The sequence below is a fragment of the Solea solea genome, chromosome 20, assembly GCF_958295425.1.
Source record: "Solea solea chromosome 20, fSolSol10.1, whole genome shotgun sequence".
Classification (NCBI taxonomy): Eukaryota; Metazoa; Chordata; class Actinopteri; order Pleuronectiformes; family Soleidae; genus Solea; species Solea solea.
Window position 1 is genome coordinate 5619764 of NC_081153.1, and position 23175 is coordinate 5642938.

Below are 23175 nucleotides of genomic sequence, written 5' to 3' on the forward strand. Positions count from 1 at the left end.
AAGTGTATTTCACACACTTCTTCAATAATCTAATGCATGGTTTTATGGTCCTGCATGTTCTAGAAGTTTCACCTGCTCCAACACACCTGAATCAAATGGTCAGCTTTGAATCAGGTGTGTTGGAGCAGGAGGACCGGGGGGTTAACCCTTAACCTAAGTCTTAAAACCAAGTCTTGACCCTTAAAAAGCAATTTTAAGGGATGGCAGAACGTGAGAACCAGCCAAAATGTCCTGACTCTCAATGTTTTTTTTCATATTTTTGGTCCTCACAAAGATACCATACAAGAGCTATCGTTCCTTTTAAGGACTCCCTAACCCTAACCCTCTGCATTGTTAAGGTAACCCTAACCCTAATCATTTCACTTTTTAACTTTTCTATTGCTAGACTTTCTTGTGTTTTTGTATAACTTGTCATATCGTGTCGATTGTGTTTTGTTGGCGTACTTTTCAAAGGTTTTGATGCTGCTACAACACACATATTTCCCCTCAGGGACTAATTAGGTCATCCGTCTGTCTGTCTGACTATGGGGGGGGGGGACGACTACCTACCTGGTAACTTCTGAGAATGTGTGTCAGAACTGTGTTTGTAAAAGAACCTTAAAGTGAATCAGTGAAGCTAAAGTTCCCTTGTGTTAGAACGTGTGTCCAGTGACCGTGGACATGGACGTGGTGGAGACACACACACACACACACACAACGGCAGCAGCGTGTTCCCTTAGTTGCCAGAAGAAGCCGCCTGTTAAGCACCGCATATTATTTCCACCACCAGGAGCTGTTTAGTATGCCACGGGCGTAAATGGGAGATTGGCGGGGCACTGGGTGGCAGAGCGGGCCACTCTATCATCAGCGTGCCCATCGCTGTTATCGTACGCCTAATGACATCGCTCTCAGGCGGCGTGCTGGGAGCTCGACCGCGGGGAGCCTGGCTCAAATGTCTGCAGGCGCCGACGCCTCCCATCATCAATTCTCCAGATAATGTCTTTCACGGTTCGGCAGTCTTACAGGGCTTCCCTCCTGTCTGGCCTTGAAATGGGCAAATTAATAGTTCCTTTGAAACAAATTGGAATTACACCCCTCGATGCTTTAATGTCAGAATGCACGAGCGTTGATGTCCCAGGTCTGACTGCTGATGGAATATGAAGATCTGAGAATCACACGGCAGAGGGTGGGTGTGTGTGTGTGTGTGTGTGTGTGTGTGTGGGGGGGGTCACCCCTCACCCCTCCATCCCACACATCAGACGTGTCTGAGGGAGCTGTAGCGTCGCTCTCTTCTTCTTCGTTGGTGGGAATGCGTCCTGTTCCCTGCGTCCAGACTTGTACCGCCACCCGATGGTGAAGTGGGATACTACAGGACCCTGACGCGCGACGTATACCAGGGTCCACGGTGTGCGTGGGAGTATACCAGGGCCTTGAGAACCGGGTGTTTTTCTGGGAAAAACAAAAGAGTCTGAGGGCGGCGAGAGTCTCATTCTAATCACATGATCCTTTATATAAGGATGTGAAATGTCGGGAGTATTATGTTTGATGTGAATTCTAAGCCACCTGACAGTCTGGTTACCATGATTTTGGTATTTTTGGAACGCAAATATTGTTTACTGGTACCAATTTCATATTTCTGTGGGAAAAACTAACCACAAGATTACATATACGTCTATTTGGAAGCAATTATAAAGTTATACTAGCATTTTAATGCATTTCTGCCAATAAAGCCTCCTAAATATGACAAACTGGACCTTTAACATCCCTCTATCTCTCTCTCTCTCTCTCTGCTTATGATTATTCACAGACCACAAGCCACAAGGGCAGGTCAAAGTTCAATGGGCCCCAAAACTAATTTACTTCAAAGAAGAGAATATATATAATCTCTGAGTGAACACATTTCATAAACATGGAGCAGTTTACTACAAATCCAATGACACTTTATTGGTAGCACTGAAATACTGACACTGAAACACAAACATGAGGAGTTTTCAACATCCAACACAACAAACACTTGGCATGAGTGTAAATAGGAACGTGAGAAAAATAAATGGATATTTTTTTTAAATGGGGCGGGGCGGAGTAAGAAGATATAATAGAGAAAATATAAAAATAAAATCCTCCTGTCGTGTGGGGATGCGTGTCAAAATGGCGTAAAGCTCATCCCGTGGGCCCCGTCCGTCCGTCCCCGCTCTGCCGGCTCCGTCATGTAAACAGGACACTGAAGAATCTCTGTGTGACCATTGTAGTGTATGAAAATAGATAACATGGAGAGTGTCATTAATACATCAGGTGTCTGGACAGACATCTGTGCTCTGTGCGCGCACACACACACACACACACACACGTCCCTGTTGAAAATAGTGTTTGTCTAAAAACTACGCCTGTGGCTGCTGAGATAAACTGGAGTGGACACTAAACTGTCGACCGTCTACAAACTTTGGGAGCCGTTTGGAATCTCCTGCTCGGCTGGTTCCTCTTTAACAGAATCATCCTCCTCTTCCTCCTCCTCCTCCTGCTGCTGCTGCTGCTGCTGCACCTCCTCCTCCTCCTGAAAATAGAGGACACAACACACTATCAACCTAACAGATCCACACAGCAGGCAAAATTCGATTTTTGTGGCCCTTTATCAACACCGATAATAAAGCAGTAAACGACATGATGCTTCTGCACAGCTGTAGCAGCTATTTTTGGCTTTTTAATCTCAGAAGGATGCTCTTCAAAATAGATGGCACAATACTAAGAGGTGAACATGGTGTCAGCCGACTAAAAAGCAACAAAATAGAACAATAGACAATAGTGCATTTATTTGTTTCCACGACGATGACTTAACTAGTTTTGATTTAAGAATAACTGCAAAAGTGCAACAACAATTAAAGGAATACAGGAATAAAAAAAATATTATTTTATTATCATTAAGTATTAACCCTTCTGTTACCGGCCCAAACACAGACAAGAGACACAAGCGTGTCACGCGTTTGTGACATCAGCTTCAGCTAAAATCAAAATGAATCCAGGCGGAATTGATTATCATGATGGCCATAAGAGAGGGTTAAAGTAAAAACCAAAAATAACACTCCACTCAAAGTCAAATCACTTAGTAAAACAGCTGTTTAATGACACACACACACTCACTATGAAGTTGCTTCAAGTTCGATAAAAACAAACTCCAAAAAAAGAGATGCATTCAATGAACCTCAGAACTTCCAATACTTCTGCAAACAAGCACACATCCAGTCCACTATACAGATGCTTGCTGCTGCTGCCACCTTGTGGAAACAGACGGAATATCATTTGGGAATCACAGTTTCCCAATCCTGGTCCTTGGTGACTCAGTGTCCTGCATGTTTTAGATGTTTCCCTGCTCAAAAACACCTGATTCAAATAAATGGCTCATTGTCGGGCTTCAGGAACAGGATTGAGAAACCATGCATTAAGTCACTGAAGAAGTATGGAAATACACTTCATTTCTCACCAATGCAATCACAGGTAAAACAGTGTTCACTTTTGTGTTACTGCACATTTTCTTGGAATATCATGACATTAACTAAGATTTCTTTTCATTTTCGGCTTTTTCGTGCCTCCTCTGGTGGTTCCACTGAAGTCCAGTTCCAAGATCACACTGCTAGATTGCCAAATTTTGCATTAAAATCTGTTACATGCAATAAGTGACACCTGCAGCGCGTGAAACAGAACGTTTTTAAAGAGAAGACCGTGATAACGCGATGGTTAACAGTCCAGCCGACGCCCCGGCACAGATCAGGAATCACGGAGGGTGAAGTCAGGAGCGGGCGGACAAAGTGACAGTGACAGTGATGAGAGAGGAGCAGCGGTGATTAAACGACTCTGACAGATACAATTATCCCCTCTCCAAAGGTTAATAAACACACCTACACATCAGAATGTGTGATTACCAGGTTAAGATCGACGGCCCACAACACCTCGTGGGTCCGCGGTCCTCCAGCTGAGAGCACACGGTGGATTCTAATTCTCTGCCACTCAGCACAGCGGCCACTCCAGCACTCGTTCCTTGTGTACACACTGAAATATACGGATACACAACTTTTTCAGACAGACCTGAGCACATAAGCACATGAGCTCTGTCTGCTAAATAAAGTACAGAATGTGGCTGTTGCTCTGACACTGTGTACTACAACAAATATATACATTTAAAGCTGAGGTTGATCACATTATTTGCTGTTATTGATCAACAAAGCCATAATAACCTTTCAGCATGATGTCAATCAGGTCATTTAAGAGAGAATTGGACTTCTGTGTCTCCTCTAGCATCTGTTTACAGGCTGTTTGACCTATTGAAGGTCAATTCAGAGAGAAAAATCAAGACACACAAACACAGAGAGCGAGTGGACAAGAGCAAAAGAGAGGAGCTTTGGTAACACCTGCCTATGCTGCAAAGCAACATAAAAAAAGGAAAAAGAATCCTATACTGCCAAGAAAAAGGCTGATGCAGAGGGATCAGAGACCAGAGTGAACATCGGTGCTGTGTTTGAACAGTGGAGACAACTGCAGGGTGATGACATGGTGGTTCTGTTTCTACTGGACCGGTAGGTTCACTTTATGTCTTTTTAGAGTATATGTTGTTTTTCATCGTCACGTTGTCATTTGAACAAGTATCCAAAAAAAACTTCATTGTCATCAAAAAAGGAGACGTGTCTCCAGTCCATCGCAGTGTCACCGTACAGAGACAAACAACCGTTCACTCTCACATGAGTGTCCATTAACCTCTGCATGTTTTTCACTGTAAGAGGAATTTGGAGAACATTCTGAACCAACTGAAATCCAACCATCCATCAATGCATCTTCGACCACTCCTCCACCATGAGGGTCGTGGGAGGTGCTGGTGCCAATCCTAGCTGCGGCACATAGAGACAAAACAACCATGCACTCACATGGTCCAATTTGCCTAATCCCCAAAATCTGCATGTTTTTGGACGGTGGGAGGAAACTGGAGAACCCAGAGAAAACCCCCCCACACACACACACACAGGGAGAACAGGCAAACTCCATGCAGAAAGGCCCTTGTATTGAGACCGGGTCACTAAACCCCGGTCTCAATATACAAGGCAGAACAAAAACATGACAGGTCCAAATCGGAAAATCACTTATTGGCATGTACAGACCACAACACTTTTACACTTAAAAGTAAGTTGAGCGGATCCTCCATGTGTCTGTCACATAAACCTTAAAGCAGATGTAGAATTAAAGCAGCAAATATGGATAAATTGGAGCTAAACCGCTCTATTTTCAGGATTCTAATGTAAATAATTGAGCAGGGAGGGTGAGCGCGAACTATTTGCAGCATGCAGCAGTTAAGGTGTGTGTGTGTGTGTGTGTGTGTGTGTGTGGACAGTGAATTAAGGTTAGGGGGTAATGCAAAGGGCGGCACATCCATCATATCTTTACCAACAGGAACCTTGTCGGAGCTTCTGAAGTAGTCTTGATATGCAGCCTCCCCTGGAGAAAAATGTGCTACTTTTTCCTGAACTCTGGATACTTACTGGTGACGCTCCACGGGGACTGATGTATAAATCTCGCTGTGGGGTGACACCTCATGAACTCCGCCGTCGTATACACTCATGCCATCCACCAAATCTCCCTGACAGGCCTGCCAATTTTCCAATTACCTGTGGCACCATCCGTTATCAGAGGACCAGTCAGCTCTTAAATAGGAAACAAGAGGGGAGGAGGGGCTAGCGCATGCTAACTATCTCATAAAGCCAGAGTATGTGCCTCCTGCTCTGATTTAGAGGTGTGTCCCTGGGGAGAGGGGTGACACAGTCCTCCCGGCCTCTCAGGGCCTTCTCAGGATTTGTCATGTGCTCTTTATCCTCCTCACTCAGCCCTCAGCCACGTATCAGTCGAGTCTGAGCCTGAGGGGGAGGCAGACACTTCTGAGCGCTCTGTAGCTCGACTGCTGCTGCTGGTGTTGTTGTCCTGCTGTCTGTCTGCCCGCAGAGCTGCCTCCTTCAGTGCGAGGCCTGCAGCAGAGACAGACACGACCCCCCCCCCCCCCCCCCCCCCTTACAATCTTCATCTGTTTTCATGTTTCTTTGAATTCCAATGAAGCACCCGCGCGGCAAAGTGATAGTACATCTGCAGATTGCCTTCAGTTAGAGCCTCCTCCTCATTTATCTGCTCTTAAGAGTCAGGCTCGTGGAGTGAGTCTGCAGATACCCGGGTTGTGCAGCATGCAATTTCAAGTGTCGGGCAGATGGAGGCGGCTGCTGTTAATCATATTTGAAATGCAAAGTTCACCTGGGGAGTGTCAGAGGAGTTATTCGGGCCGCGGTGTAATTGCTGTTGGAGAGCATAGATCAGACAGTCAAGGTTTTAATTCTTTAAAGCAGCTCCCTCATGTGTTGTAGTATCATTCAGCTGCACTGGAATAAACTACAAAGCAATTAAAAGGTAATTCCAACCACTTTGAGAACAATGGCATTGATTAAAATGTGATATCAGGAAATAAGGGTAGTGATAACCATTTCCCGGAGCAGGAATTCAACCCAAGCTGATCTGATCTAATCGTGTGAAATGCGAAATTTGAAGAAGATTCATCTCTGAATACACAACACGGCCACTTTATTAGGTACACAGGACACCTAATAAAGTGGCTTGTGCACGGGTGAAAGAAACAGTAGTACGAGGACACGTGTCCTCTTACCGTGGACACCAGATGCTGTGGTGTGGATACGTGTTTTGCATTATTGGCCACCGCAAGAGTGGAGTGGAGTGGAGTGGAGAGGCAGACGCTCACCCACCGACAGGCAGATGAGCTCTGGCATTGTGGGATGTCTCCATCAATTCCCCCTGGGGGGGAAACGAGAGAAGAGGTGACGGGAGGAGGGCGGATTGCAAGTGGGTTTATTTTCCCCCTCCACTTGCTTTCCATAGGCTTGCATGTGGGGCCCCCTCTGGCACCAACGTATACAAATAAGATAAGGAAATGCCACATTTTTTCTTTGGGAACCGACGTCGCCATTTTAAAGGGCAGGAGCTGAGCATCCTCTCTGTCATGAGATGCAGAGCGAGAGGGAAGAGCTGAGACTGAGCCCTCGGTGACAACCGACAACAATGCAGCTACAACACACACGCACACACACAGGTTTACACAGCTAGTCTTCTTGGAACACTGCCTAAACAAAGCGTTACCCAATCTCATAACCCCAACCCAAATAATGCTTAACCCTAACCCTAACCGCAATTCAAATCTTAGCCCTAAACTTCCTCAGAAATGGTCTCCATGAGGACTTCTGCTCCCAACAAGGTCAGTGTTTATGCCTGAAAAAGGGTCCTAAAGAGGTTACAAATACAAGGAGACACACACATAAATGCAATCAACCCACACTCAGATTAAAAAATTCCACACTGAAGGAATAATGTGCAACCCTGTGTTTACTTTAATGAGCTCTGCCATCCTTTATCAAGCCTTTAAAGTCCTCAAAGGAATTAGCAGTTAATTAGTGTGACTGGTTCTCTTATCCTGTTTTCTGCTTCCACTGTATTTATTTATGAGTGTGTCTGCTTCATTGTAACCTCTCACCTATGATGGATTCACCGCTCTTGCAAACTCACACACACACACACACACACACACACACACACACCAGCAGCCGCACTGTGCACAGAGCAACGCAAACAAGCGAGGGTTAGTGAAGCCAACGAGCATAATTGTGAGCTAACACTATGAGGGCTAATCCGAGTTGAGATGGACCAAACAATTAAAACCAGACTTGGACAGAGGCAAGGAGCAAACATGACAGCAAGGTTCTGCCGTGCAATGTGTCCTTTACACGGCAGCCATTTTGATATGTTTTAGCAAAGTCACTGGTCACGTTAAAGATGGCTCTGTTCAGTTTGTGCAAATTAGGACCATCATACTTGTGTTTTCCTATTGTGACCTGTCAAAATGACCAATGTGCTTTAGACTTAGAGACTTAGACTTCCTTTTATTGTCATTGCACAGAAAACACAGCAGTGAAAACTGGCAAGGGAATTTGTTGCCTGGCAACCGGATAAAAACCAACAACACAGCATTGAATTTTGAGGTAGATTACTGTATACTATGACTTAAGAAAACAAAATAAATAAATAAGTGTGTATGTATATAAATATATATAAAAGTAGTGCAAAAAACAGGAAAGTAATCTGTAAGCAAACAATATGAAAAAAATAACAGTTAAATATTGCACAGATAGTGTGTGTGTGTGGGGGGGTTGTTATTCGGAATTTAGCAGTCACTACACTACACTTTTGCCATTCACCCATTCACTCAAACTTTGAGCAGCAAATTATCATCACATTATCTTTCATAGCCGTCAGGAGCAATGTGGGGTTAAGTGTCTTGCCCAAGGACACATCGGCATGTAGACTTACGGAGCCTGGAATTGAACCCCAATGTTGTGGACTGAACCCGGAGAACCCAGAGAAAACCTGAAGCACACACGGGCTGGCTTATATCAGTTCCCCTTTAGCCTGGATGTCACTATGTTATTCTCTTTGACACTGACATGGGTTTTTAGTGGAAATGCTACGACTCGATTGACAGCATGAAGGAAACGCATTATTACAGAACAGCCTATTACGATACAATATAACACTGGCACAAAGGAAAAAAAATACATGCATCCTTACTGGACTGCAAGGAACCACTGTTGCCTCTTTAAAGTATATTTGGTTTGATTCATCCACTCACCATAAGTCTGAGTGTGTGTGTGCTTTAGTATCCTTTTGCCATTCAAGAGATGACAGAGTAGCAGTGGGTCATAAACAGTGGCTTCATTAGCCTGTCCTGGCAGTACGTTACTCGCTACATTTAACCACCTCTGCCCACAGCGCTGCTCCTGCACTTTCTGCTCCTTAGCAGCCACAAACCAGTCACCACAGAACACAATTAAATTTCATGATGGTGCATATTTGCAATTCGCCATTTCATTTATTACAAAGGGCATTCTTTAATGTCCAATCTTTTTTCTTTCTTCTTCTTCTTCCCAGGAAGCATATTTCCATTTTAGTGAGGCATGACTGATACCGAGGTGAACTTACCAGGCATTGCCTAATTTAATCAGAAGTAAAATGCACAAGCAGGTTTTTCTTTTTATTGCCTCGATAACTACACAGGGCTCCAACCAGAGGATATACAGTCAGGCAGAGGAAAGCTGCTTTCTCTCTCTTTCCAATTTGAAGCGTTTAGAACAAAGCAGAGAATCATAAACAGGTCTCAGTGTTCCGACGCTGTGGAGTGTGTATCTCTGTGTTATTTGTGAAGCAGAGCTGAGCGCACACATCTCACAGACAGGAAAAAAACATCCAAAAAAACGTCCACACATATAATGAAAAGAACGGATGCGAGACTTCGAACTAAATGCAGAGAATCTTAAAGCTGCAGTGGCCAATGGTGCTTGAGGTTCATCTACAGGCAATTCACTACTAAAGCCCTGCGTCATACTTTCCACGTCTGCACAGGTCCGTTAGGGTCTGGGTGAGGTGGATGTCATCATCTGCCCATGAGACCATTTGCGGACAAACACAAGCACTGCAACACAAGACACTGCTTTTCAGTCCACTTGTTGCTTTTTTGGTTAAAAGAGACGGTAACAATATTGTCACTTGATCAGGGGGTCCGCCAGTATCCAGACAAATACACAGACATATAAATGGGGGTGAAATCCTGCTGATATGCAGAGCGCTAGACTGCGACAGACCTTCATTTTTAGTACGAATGGAAACACAGCCACAGTGTGACCCAGGCCTAACATGTTTCTTTTCTCAGCCCCTCCCACCAGATAAGCACGTAGAGATGCACACGTGTCATGTGCAACAGATGACCTGAGGCCAGCTCTCGGTCTATAATGACACATTATTTCTTTGACTCTCTTTTAGACGCTTGCTTTAGTGACCTTTTCCACTGAAGGGACGTGTATGTAGAAAGTGGAACAGCCAATAGGATGATACCCTCTCTCTCTGAACTGCCCTGTGATTGGTCAAAGTCTGCCGACAAAGTGTCCACATTAAAGCTGGGGACACTTGACATTCTCTACATTTGCTCCTGTCAAAATTCAGGATTCATTTCAATATTTCTTATTTTATATAGCAGCAGCAATAGTAGTAGTAGAAGAGCTTTCTTGTCATTAGAAGAAAAAAAACAAAAACACTGCACAGCCAAATAATCAAAGAAGCAGCATAATTACCTGACAACAAAGTTTTCCAGTAAATACAGTATACATGTATTAAATATTGTATTTTAAAAAAACTAAAACATTTGAAATATAAAAATATTACCCTTGTATTATTTGGCCTTTGCAGTGACAGCCCTTAATCTCTGGAAAGGCTCACCCTTTCATATCCACGCCACAAAGATCAAAGACACATTTAAATCATTGCTAAAGACCCACATCTACACACAGACTTTCAATTTGACAGTCTTTCTTTAATTCCTTAATATTTATGATGTTAATGTTGTTTTTATTGCATTTTCTGTTTCCAGTTTTTCAGCACTTTGGCCAACTATGGCTGTATTTAACTTAGCTATATAAATAAACTCTGACGTGAAACTGACTATAATTACAATGCAGGAAAAAGACGGAAGAAAGCAGCTAATGCCAGCTGGGTTTGAAACCTCAATGGACCTCTTACGTGTGGAGCGATGGCAAATCATCCGAGCAGTGGCTCCTGTAATGAGCCAGAGCAGTGATGGCAGGTCTGCAGCACACAGCATTGAGATACAGTACATGTACAGAAGCAATAATAAGAAAAAAGCAGAGCTGGTAGCAGAGGAATGGAGACTTCAGCGCAATGTAGTTTTATGAAGCCTTTCTGTTATGATCAAGAGGCTTTCTGCCCATCCCCATTAGTGTGATTTATCGCCGCGATGAGACGTAGCCCTGCACTCCAGCGTTTTGTTAAATGTAACCGAGTCTGCACAATCACTGAGGGGCTTGACATATGCATGTATGAGCAAAACAACACAGATACACCTATCCTTAACAACTAGCAACACAACAATGTTGTCAATCAAGCTTTATAATGGTGCTAAGATTACTGGAACTATAACGACAATGACGATCACTGCTGTTGTCAATGTATTACCACCGAAATATGTTTTCCTTTTAATTTATGGATGAAATGGCGGTTCAATTGATGCACTTTTGTGTTATGTGTATCGTGTGCTTTATAAAAAACAATAAAATTGCATGATTAAAAAAAATAAAAAAATAATAAAGGAAAAAAAAAGTATGAAAATAAGTTCTACTGATAAAAATGCTAAATTAGAGAGGTGCTTCATGCTAAAAAAAACTATTCTACTTGGTATTCTACTTGGCTAATGAAAAGCATCACTTGATGATGATGGACTGTTATGCCCTGTGGAGCAGGTTTGGTTCCACTAGTACAAGGATCCCCCCCCTTTTTTCCCTAAGCACCGGCATGAATTAATCTCTTATTGAACCCCTTTTTCTTCCCAATTTCCCCTTGTTCATTCTTATTTGCATAGAGCACTGCACACATCATTCAGATGGCATTAGCAGGCTTCTCATGTTTTAAGCCATCTCAGGCTGTTTTCTATGGCAAACATCATCTGCTGCAGGTCATTTCAGCTCTGACTGTTAATTCCACAAATAATTTGAAGTTTCGCTGGTGTCGGTGTAATGAGAGCGCTGCAAAATGTAGCAAATTCTGCTATGTGTTGTCTCACTGAAGCAAGTTAGATGATGTGAGTTGCTGTGTTTTTTAAAAAAATTCACAGCTGGTACATGTGCTGTCCTAAAAATATAAAAAGTAAGGGGTTAAGCACAAAGATAGTACGCTTACATACTGTGCCTGCTGATTGGTGCATATCATTTGATATGTCCAAGAGTCTGGACATCAACTGCCTTTGATCTGTGCCCGCATATTCATTCTGTATGGTTACTCTAAATTGCGTAGAAAGCCATTGCACACCAGTCCAGACACTTTCTGAGTACGAGAGAGTTCATCCTGAAATGTTGTCCTCAACTTTTGATTTGTCATCCTAACCTAAACACGTTCTCTCTGGTTGCATTAGCAACTGTTTGGTAGTTGAGGAGGATTACTGACCTTCCTGTATTACCTTGGAATTTATGGCAGTTCAAAGGCATTCTATCATGACATAGTCTTACCATCAAGGTTCCCATAAAAGACTGCAACTCTCAAATCACTTGATGTCCTAGGCAATTGTTTGTCATGTGTTGACATTAAACCAAATGATTCAATAAAAGTTTCTGTCTGACAAACCACGGATGGAAAGGGAGTTTAGGTGTGCAAAAGAAAGAGAAAGGGAGGCAGCAACGCAATGATACAGATACCAACTGCCATACAACATCAGAGAAAAGGATAGGAAAGAAAAGAAAGAGAGGAAACTCCAGCAATGCAACATTACAGATGTTGTGTTCTGTAGTATCAAGCAGCTATTTCACCCCATCTGCAGTGTATTTTAGCACAAGACACCATGACAGACGAGAAACAAGAACACTGCTGGATACAACAAGTTGAACACTTCAACATCAAAGATTATGGATATTCTGGAGGAGAAGAAGAAGCAAAGACAACGGAAGAAGATGGTGATGACATATTACAGATACCAAGTGCCATAAAACACCAAGAACCAACAATCAAAGAAGAGCACTGGAGTGACGAGGACACGGTCAAAGAACTGTGTATGGTCAATGGAGTGTCTCATGAATACATTGAACTAGAAGGACCTGACATCAGCTCCCTGGAGATCTTCTTGTCTGGTTTCCCCCGCATGGTTGGCTTGTCTTTCTTTCCAAACCTCTGTCAGCTCACCATAGTGGGCCAGAAGATTATGCGCATTGAAGGACTTGACTGCTGTCCTCTGCTCCAGGAGCTCTGGGTCGCACAGTGCTGTCTGACAAGCATATCTGGATTAGAGAAATGTGAAAAACTGGAGAAACTCTACCTTTACGATAATCAAATTGGTGAAATTAACAATTTAGAGTCGCTGATCGACCTAGAAGTTCTGTGGCTCAACAATAACCGCATGCGTCACATACAGGGCTTAAGCACACTTCAAAACCTCAAAGAACTAAACCTTGCTGACAACAGTATTGAAAAGATTGGACATAGCCTCGATCTTAATGTCAGCCTTGAGAATCTCAATCTGTCTGGGAACAAGATCAGCTCCTTTAAGGACCTTACCCAGTTGGCCTGCTTGCCCCACCTTAAAGTACTAACATTAAATGACCTCACTTCAACATCAAACCCAGTGTGTCTTCTGTCTAACTATGCCACACATGTTATTTATCACATGCCAGACCTCCAGCTCCTTGACACCTATGACGTCTCAAGCATGCAAATCAAGGAAGCAGCGGAGTCCACAGTGGTGAAAAAAGTGATGTACTACAACATGCGTGCACGTATTGCTCGAAGAAACTTGGCAGAGACTCAGGTGCAGCTGATGGAGAGGAAAAAAGCTCTTCTACAGTTGCCTGAAAAATATATCAGGATCCTTAGTCATGCCCTCAAAAATTATGAATGTGAGCTCCCCAAGGTTCTGGATAGTGTAAAGAAGTCCACTTGCATGACGGAGGATGAACCAAATGGAAAAAACAACTTGGCGAAAGGTTCATCTGATATCACTGTTGGTGAACCAGCCATGGAACCAACAATGCAGAACAAGATGGAAGCACTAAGGAAGAGATTGACAGACTGGATGAGAAGGCTTCAGGAAATTGAATCCTCTTATGAACAGGACTTGGCTCAAGCCAAAACCATGATGGATTATACACTCCAGTTTCTTGTGATGGAGCTAGAAAGTGTTGGGAATATTCAATTGGAAGAGGGCTGCCCCACTGACCCTTGGTTTAATTCCTGTTGTGATCTCCTACTTTCCAGCTTTTCCCTTTCAGACTACAGGGTTTACAGCATCACCGGCATTAAGATTGATAAAGTTATCCGCATTGTAAACAGGGCATTGAGACTTCGCTTTGAAGACAAACTTCTTAGCCTGCTCGCCAGTGACGACAGTGTTGACCTCTCACAGAATCACAGACATCAGTTAGAATACTTGTTCTACATAGCTGACCCTGAGAAAAACAATGAGAAGGAAGACATTTTGAGTATTCTAGAGGAGGGCTTCAAAACAGCAGAATATAAGGCCCTGGGGAAAGAGGGTGCCATAGCTTTATCCAACAGCTTGATTGTGACTGACCAGCCCAGAATTGAACACACTCTGTGCAATGCCTGCCAATGTGATTCTATGCACAGTGAGGATGCACTCCCTTTCAGGCATGGTCAAATCATTATTTCCAAAGTGTTTGTGGGACACAGCATGTCTGTCCAAGAGAGAAATGTTGCTGACAGGAGCAGGCATCCCACAGTCTGCTCTGTATATCACAGTGTAGACTCTAAGCACAGAACTATAAGTGATGAGAGACGCCAGTTTCACAAAAAGCCAGTTTCACAAAAACCCTCTGATCGCTTAACCACTCAAAAACAGTGGTTTGTCTTTGACCATGAGTTAGTCTTGCCTGAGTACATTGTATATTTTCAGTACTTAACAAAGAACCAAGAACATAACACAGACAAAGGCGGAACTTCCGAAAACTTAACTATAGATGAGCATGTCCTCAGTATGGAACCCAAGTTGTTGAGCTTGGAAGACAAAATTCTGACTAATGTTGCCAGGGCCAGTGTCCTTAGTCAGATCACCGTACTGAACCTTTATGGGAACAGTCTGAACAAGATTAAGATTTCCAGCCTAAAGGCTCTGCGGCATCTTACCATCAGTTTCAATGAGTTCACACACCTGGATGACATTTCTCTCATGCCCAAACTCGAGATTTTGGATGTGAGCTTTAACCACTTAGTGACCCTTGAGGGGCTCAGAGGGTTGAAACGGCTCAAACAGCTTGATGTGCGCTGGAACAAGTTGACCAAAGCCAGAGCAGATGCAGAAGTACTAAGAATACAAACACCTGCACTTTTGAAGCTTGACACCAGATATAACCCCTGGCACAGACAAGAGGCAGTCAGAATGACCATATTGGGACATCTAACAACTCTCACACATCTGGATGACATGATGGTAACAGAGGGGGAGGCTGCTGCTGCTGTTGACATGGCTGCTTGGTCCAAAATGAACCAGGCCTCTCTTCTGGCTCACTCTCGCACCGATGGTGATCGGCCCCGAAGTCTCTGTATGCTAACGACAGCTCAGCTCCTTCTTCTTATCAGTCCAGCTCCCTGGGGGTACAGCCACGAGCTAGAGCCAGACTGGGCCTCTAAAATCACAGTCCTAAACCTTGATAGCCAGGGGATTTCTAAGCTGATTGACCTAAATCAGCTGGTGAACCTGCGCTGGGCATCCTTTAATAACAATGACATATCTAATTTGGAGGGACTAGAGGACTGCCTGGGATTGGAGGAACTTTCCCTCAATAACAACAGCATCAGCACACTCAATGGTCTATCAAAACTGCAGAGCCTAAGTAAACTGAGTGTAGATAGGAATCAACTCTCTAGTCTGGAATCGTTGGTCCTTGAACAACTGACCAACCTTTCCTTTCTGTCTGTGGAGAACAACTTTATCACTTCCCTGCATGGCATCCAAAGGGTCAATTCTCTTCGAGAACTCTACATTGGCAGCAACCAGATTTCGACATCACGAGATATTTTCTATCTGAAGGCTTTGACAAACCTCATTATTTTGGATTTTTATGGGAATCCTCTTGTGGAGAAACAAGAAAACTATCGTTTTTATGTGGTGTTCCACCTGCCCTCCCTGGAAGCACTAGATGGGACTGCAGTCAAAGAAACTGAGTGTGAAAGTGCTCAGGATATGTTTGGAGGAAGACTAACCTCTAACATGGTTGCAGAGAAGCTAGATCATTCCAACTTCACAGCCATCACTTACCTCTCCCTTAAATCCTGCTCCATAAGGAGTGCAGATCTGTCTCCAGCAGACCAATTCAGAAGTTTACACACTATTAGTTTAGATCACAACAACCTCACCTCTTTCTCCGGTCTGATTTACTTGCCAAACATCAAAGTTCTTTATCTGAACTACAACCACATAGAGTCCATTCTGCCCAGACAAAAAACTCAGGCTCATCTGACCAAAAAACACAGCCTCTATGGCAATGTTCACTCCAGCGGTTATGGTCAACACAGCAACAAGGAAACTGTGCCTGTAGTTTGCCTGGAGCCACTGATGAGCAGCTTGGAGGTTCTGCATTTGGGTCACAATGGAATCTCCTGTTTGACCCATCTAGAGCTCAGCAGGCTCACCAATCTCAAAGTGCTTTACCTTCAAGATAATAAGATCAACCATGTGGAAGGATTGCAGGGGCTTCGACAACTCAAAGAGCTTGTGTTAGACAGGAACCACATCAAAGCTCTGTCTAAAAACTCTTTCATAGCCCAGAATGTCCTAGAAGAACTGCACTTAGTAGGGAACAGGATCCGGGAGCTCAACTATCTCAATCCACTGACAAAGCTACGCAAGCTGTTTCTTGGCATTAACAAGCTGCAAACCCTTTTGGAGCTTGAGAAGCTAAAAGTCCTTCATTATCTGACTGAACTCTCAGTAGTTGGCAACCCTGTCACACATAATTCTTTCTACAGACCAGAAGTAGTATTTCATCTGTCCCAGTTGCAGATCCTGGATGGAGTGATGATCACTCTGGAGGAAAGGACAAGAGTTGAACTTCTCAATGATGATCCATCACTATTTTACCATTGTCCTGGACTTCCTACTCCTACCACGGACCTATACCTTCCTGGGCTACTCCCCTTACTCCCTATGAGCCCACATCTGAAAGGAATAAATATAAGCGGAGGTCTGCGGAGCTTTAAGCCTGGGCACACTGATGTTTTAAGCAATCAACAGAATGATGTTACCCTCAAATACATTGGAACAGGAAGCGCCCTGCCAACCTCTGATCAACATCACATTTTACAACCAGGAGCAAGCCAACAGTTTCCACATGGTGGTAAACCTTCATCTATGTGGGAGCCAGATGGGATGAAGTGCAACGATACTTTGCAATCAGCAAACAACTGAAATATTAACACATGAAAACAGCAATGACTGTGGTGTGAGGATTAAATACAATATTGTTACCGCATAGTCTTTTAACAAGTTTTCTTCTGTGTCTATGAGCTGGGTTGGGCGACGTCCACTTGTTGGTATTGTGATGTTTGTACAGAAAGAACATTTGTTTACAGTAAGTTTGCATTATGTCTTAACATTATGGCATTTAATGTGCTTTAATTAGTAAAAAAACAAAAACGCCAGAGTTATGTATTCTGAATACAAACCAGTATTTTTTTAAGTCGTCGAATGACATCTTATGTTCACAGTTTTCGAGAAGCAGTTTTCATATAATGACACTGATAAAAAAAAGTTGATGCGTCAGTTGTGTTGGGGCGAAGCAAATCAAATGAATCCTGCGACGCAAAGTTTGCGTCAGTCATTTTAATGGAAATATTTGAATGGGACTGAACATTTTTGCCTGGACCAGTGCTGTAAAAGCCAATTGGCGTAATTAGCACTGAGATTTTTCTAACCATTTACTGGTCAAATTTTCTATCAATTAATTCAACATGAAAAAGGAAGAGACAAAAAAAAACACAGCTGTGGCCACAAAGAAGAGAGAAATAATTGTGCCAAAGTCAACGCACTGGTTTGAATGAAAGTAGTCTCTATCAGGGCCAGTTGGTGCGTGGAACCTATTGTTTTATTTAAGCAATTAAGTTCCACAGATGTGACAAATACCCCCCTTTATGCAAATGACAAATGCCTACACTTGTTCCATCATCAATGATTCACTTATCTCTCTAAGGCACTGATTAAAAAAAGTGATATCCTTACCAGCCACTACGAGAGAGCACATTTCTAATGGCCACTCAGTGAAATGATTATAATCGCAATAATAAATACTAAATACATATAAAAGTCAGTCGTGAGGAAGGCATCAGGATATTGTGTTTCTAAGCATCATTCAAATATAGAATGCATGCTGCCCACACAGCAGGAGCCATGGATGTCTAAGAATATTATTCTAATGAAGGCTGATGCTGTGTCTGCTATGCTGTTTATAACCATAAAAAAATGGAGGGTTCCTAAAGTGGCCTCGTATACACTGTCCACTAAGAAGGTTATTAGAATGGTCCAGAGAAATGCACTGTCGGGGGCCACTGGGGACCTGAGCAGCATTTACACACTCTTTTTTTCCCTCCACAAATTGGCCCCGGAGAGGGGTGTGGGCGTCTGTAGTGCCTAGTTAAAGTGATTGAGTTGACTCCCCGCTATTGATTTCTCCTTCATCTTTGGCGTCCTGCCTGGCCACCACTGACCATGTCCCGAGCTCCCTGCAGGCTAATTTAGTTGCCCCCCGCTCGCCTTTAAATCACATTAAACTGTAGTTAAACTTTGCCCACATCTTAAAGACAGCCATCAGCGAGGAGGTCACTGTGTTATAAGCACCTCATACGCTTGAGTAAACGAGCAAGTGCAACTGCGGGGTTTATCGATTGTGTTCCCCACATGGCATTAAGATTACACATGAAAACACGAGAGAGAGAGAGAGAGACAAAATTCAAATCACACTGAGGGATTTGTCTTCATTCCATGAATGCACCAATGATACTGATTAAAACAATCCGACGACTGAGGAATGAAGAAATAAAACCAGGCTAAAGGTCAACAGTTTTCCACCAAGATAGACACCCACTGGATGACGAGTGACCATTGCATTCATTCCCTGCGCCACGCTCTAAATACCACGCCATGTGATGAGTAATGACGCCTATTTTTATTTCAATTTACTCTACATAGTAAAGTCAGCCAAGTGTGGCACTTCATTAACTTAATTAGGCTAACTTAATTACATTCTTTCACAGGTCAAGTGATGAGGCTTCTGATTGATGGCCCAGATTGTAAGGTAATTCTTCCTTTTTCCTCTCTGAGTTGGGAATGAATTTAAAATGAACAATAGCGTCGACAAACCATCGACAAATTGCAAAAACTTATGCCACACTACTACCTTTACAGACACCCGTCTTTGTGTTTAGTGCTACCTCTTGTGGCGACGTTGAGGATGATTTTCTATAGCGCAGTAAATATCTGAAATCTTGAAAACAATTCTGACTACACTATAAACAAATAATATGTACAGAAATATTTGATCCATGTGTGTTAATCACAGTTGCGAGAGTTTAAATTAGGCTGTATAGACTGTAACTATACACACACGAGCAGAGCTGAATACTCAGAGGTCATGACAGAATTTAGAAACTGTTTGATGGACAGGAATTCCCACAGTTGCAGTCCTTTTGATGACAAGTCGGAGTGCAGCGAAAGAAGCGCATCCCACACAAGTTTACAGTCGAGTACTCTAAACACTGCCTGAGCAACTTTAAGAGCTTTTGGCATTTCAAACCTTTTATCCAAATCTTCTGGTGTGATTCACCATGGAGCCCCAGCGTGCTAGGCAGCGCTGCAAGGGTGTAAATAAAGCCTTAAACAAGCGCCCCTTGGCACGGTAACAGGCTTGAATTAAAGGCCATCCATATATTATGGAAAGACTGTCACTTTAGTACTGAAATCAATTCTGCTAGGGCCGGGGGCGACAGCGGGAGGGATGTGGCCTTGGTCAGCGCAAGGTTTATCTAAGTTGAGCAGGCTGAGAGAAACACAGCGTCTATAATGAACTCAGGCTTGTCCAATAAAGCCTTTTATTGCCTCTCTGCACAACGCAAATGTGTGCGGCGGGCAACGATACTGCGCTTCTGCATTTTTCTGTAAACCAGCGGCTTCCTCTGTAATTTCCACTGTTGTACAAACAGCTCGACAACACAAATCAGTAGGCACACAAAGCGTCATCAAATACATATTTTGTTATTAATCACAACCTCTCACACGGAATCCCATTTGCTGTGACCTTTTGCTGCAGTGAGACAAAAAGAAGAAAAACACCCACGGTAACAAAACGATGCTGGCAGAACTATTGTAAAAGAACATTGTGGCACATTTGCATTTTGTTCTGTACACAAATTAAATGAGAGTTACAAAATGTTGTTTGATGTCTCCACGCCACAAAGTTAGGCGACAAGCTTGATGTATGGCAACACTATTATACACACTTTGTGTTTTATTGTTGCTGTTATCACCTTAGACAAAGACTTATTTGGAAAAATGTCTGTAGATGATTGTGATTTGTCTGATGGATGTAAAAATTTAAGATTTAGATCATTTTTGTTTAAAATGCTGCTCATACAGTACAGGAAAGTCATCTTATACTAGAGCTGCAACTAACGATTATTTTCATAATTGATTAATCTGCTCGATTAAGCAAGTAACCGTTTGGTCCATAAGATGTTAAAAACGTTGATCATTGTTTGTCAAACCTGGAAATGATGATGTTCTTGAATGTCTTGTTTTGTCCACAGACCAAAATGATTCACGTTGAATGATTTCTTTGTTATCTGGAGCAAAGAAACCAGGAAATATTCACATTTAAGAAGCTAAAACAATCCGAAATCGCTTCAAACCGAGTAATCAATTATCAAAATAGTTTCAGCTCTAATTAACACTTAACATACTTCACTCTAATGTAAACATGCACAATTTAACTTGCTAATAACACTGCCACCTTGTTGTACTTTGATGTGTCAGGTATATACTAATGAGTATTGAGCCATGGAGCCTAGTTTTTATTTTCTTTCTTCTTCAAGGACACTGAGAATTTTTTCCTCAAGCAGGCTGAGATTAGAGACACTAACTGTACTTCAAAATTGGCTTTAGCAACAAATACATTCTTTCTCTTTCAGCCCGTAGAGACCACGTTGTTGTCAGCATCTGGATTTGGAAGATACGCTGTTGAAAACCGGGTCTGATCAACGGGAAAAGCAGGATAAGACAACTGATTAAGTTGTGGATTTCTGAAGGCGTGGAGCTCAAGCAGTTACGACATCTGAACTTCAGAGCTGCGTCTACGTCTTATAGTACAGTAAAGACGTGTGTGTGTGTGTGTGTGTGTGTATATACACATATGTATATGTATATATACATATGTATATATACATGTCTTCCACAACTGGTGGGCTGATACATTTGCATGATTTATTGTGTCTTGCTTCTCCTCGTGACTTATTGCTCCACCTTTAACTGTAGCAGTCTGGATCGTATATATTTAGACTCTTGCCTTCACGATTCACAGATATATGTTTGAGATCTTTCTTTCCATTTTAGAAAAAAAAGAAAAAAAAAAACTTTACATAATATTACAAATTACACTCACCATCTTATAATTAATCTAGAGTAAAGCTTAGAAATCTTTGAGTGAATGAACCAGAGCTGTGGTCAGCTGCATCACATACTGTAAGACACTCGGTGCTGGTTCCTTGATCGTGATCGTACATCTTCTTCTCAGATAAGTGCCGTGGCTGCAGGGAGCTCTGACAAATCACTTCCTGTACTGCTCTTTGTAGCTGCTTGTCAGGAAGAGGGGCTGACCGCCCACTATCTCTGCCAGCAGCTGAAACTCAGTCGCAATGATCTGGTAATATTCTGCACTTAATGTTGGCATTTAAGAAACATTCTTCCCCCCACAGGCAAAAGCGGTACATGGTTTGGCATTTAAAAGTAGATAATAAAAGTTTCCTTAAATACAGCTCTCATCTCAGAGTGCTTTTTAGATGCCCTTAGTGGAGTCAATTATCTCCCCACACTTGCTATTACTGAGACACTTTGAGCACCTTGCGCCTTAAAAGGTCTGCGCACCACACGTTCTCAAAAATGTCACATCCCTAACTGTCTCTCAAACTGGAGACCTTACAATATTAGCGATGGCGTTGGCTCCTGTCATCTATTTGTTGCTTAAAAAAATGTGCTGAATAAACTGGAATTGAATCATAAAAAAAAGCTTAAGAAACACAAATCCTTCACCAGAAATGTATATCTTTGAGCTGCTTTCAAAGTAAACCACGATTGGTTTAACGGACTCAAAGCGGCCATGAATGAGTGATCCTTACTCCTCGCTTAAGGAACGGAGAAGAAAAAGTGTTCCTGCCAATTTGTCACGTCAACACAGAGAACGTTTTCTCCTGTTGGCAGTGAAATGTCGCCCCACTATGGGGAACTTAAAAAAAGCTAAGGCCCTCGAGGTTCTCCTGTTTGATGTAAACAAGTGGGAGGGATGAGGAGGAGGAAAAAGGGGAACGACTTCATAGGGACAAGTAACTCCACAGGGAGTGAGATATGAAAGTGTACGAGATGGTAGAAGGCAGGAGACGACACACAGGCCTAAGGGGAAACAGAGTCACAGAGACTCTAAAAGTCACTATTTGTTTTCCCTGATTAGGATCTATAGGATAAAAGCACAATATATGAACGGAGAGTATACCTGCGAATCAATCATCACATAGGGAAATAAAGTGTAGGACAGATTGTATCTGACGTTAGGATTTGAATTATACACCAAATATTAGTATTTGACTGCTGTGGCGCTGAGTGTTCAAACACTTAAAATGAACGTTTTCTCTGATAAGGAAACCTCTCGAGAAGTATGTTGTATTTATGCTGTTTCCAGACAAAAACATGGAAGTCGTGTGAAATTGTCATGGCGGTCCAGTCGGCCAGACCACTTATCTGATATTAATATCAATATTCAATTATTATTTACACGGGAAAAACAACAAATATTCTCAGTGTGGAACTATGTGAAGTGACTTTTTATTGAGGGGTTTTAGACAGACAAACCTTCCCAGCATAAATTAACAGTGAGCAGAAAGTTCAACAAAACCAGAATAACTTTTCCTCAGTGCATCACTGTTTCTGTTCAGTTTTAGGTCAAATTTCACTGTCAAGTATTAAAGTTTGGCTGGAAAAAGTGCAAACATATCAAAGTGTGTTATGGCGAAGGCTTATTAAACACGACTGGACTTGTGGCTCCTCTGGGAGACTCGACGGTCTCCTCAAGCTGCCAGTAAGCACATCTCCTAACAGTCGTGCTTAATCCCAGCATCCTCTCCTCTCCTCTCCTCTCCTGCTGTTCAAAGCTCTTCCTTTGTTCTACAGTTTCTAATAAAAACGATTCAGTGCTCGCGTTGAAACCTTTACTTTCGTTTTTATCACATAACCCCTCCAACAACACTGCACACACATATTGCTCAGAACAGACTATTTTTCCCCACAGTGCC

General features: G+C 42.7%; 1 protein-coding gene across 7 annotated transcripts in view; it reads right to left on the bottom strand.

Annotated features, from left to right (window-relative positions):
• Positions 1-1897: 1897 nt before the first annotated feature.
• phf14 (PHD finger protein 14) overlaps positions 1898-23175 on the bottom strand; it is an 84794-nt gene continuing 63516 nt past the window's right edge. For 3 of the 7 annotated variants that reach the window (XM_058618807.1, XM_058618803.1, XM_058618805.1), the window contains exons 18-19: positions 2419-2530; positions 1898-2211 (exon numbers count right to left, since the gene is read on the bottom strand). In XM_058618807.1, the coding sequence (XP_058474790.1) occupies positions 2123-2211; positions 2419-2530 (201 nt within the window). In that variant the 3' untranslated portion in view covers positions 1898-2122. Of the gene's footprint in view, positions 2531-3939; positions 4021-6735; positions 6808-23175 lie in introns of those variants that run through there. The other 4 variants (XM_058618806.1, XM_058618808.1, XM_058618811.1 and 1 more) reach the window with 4 other exon arrangements.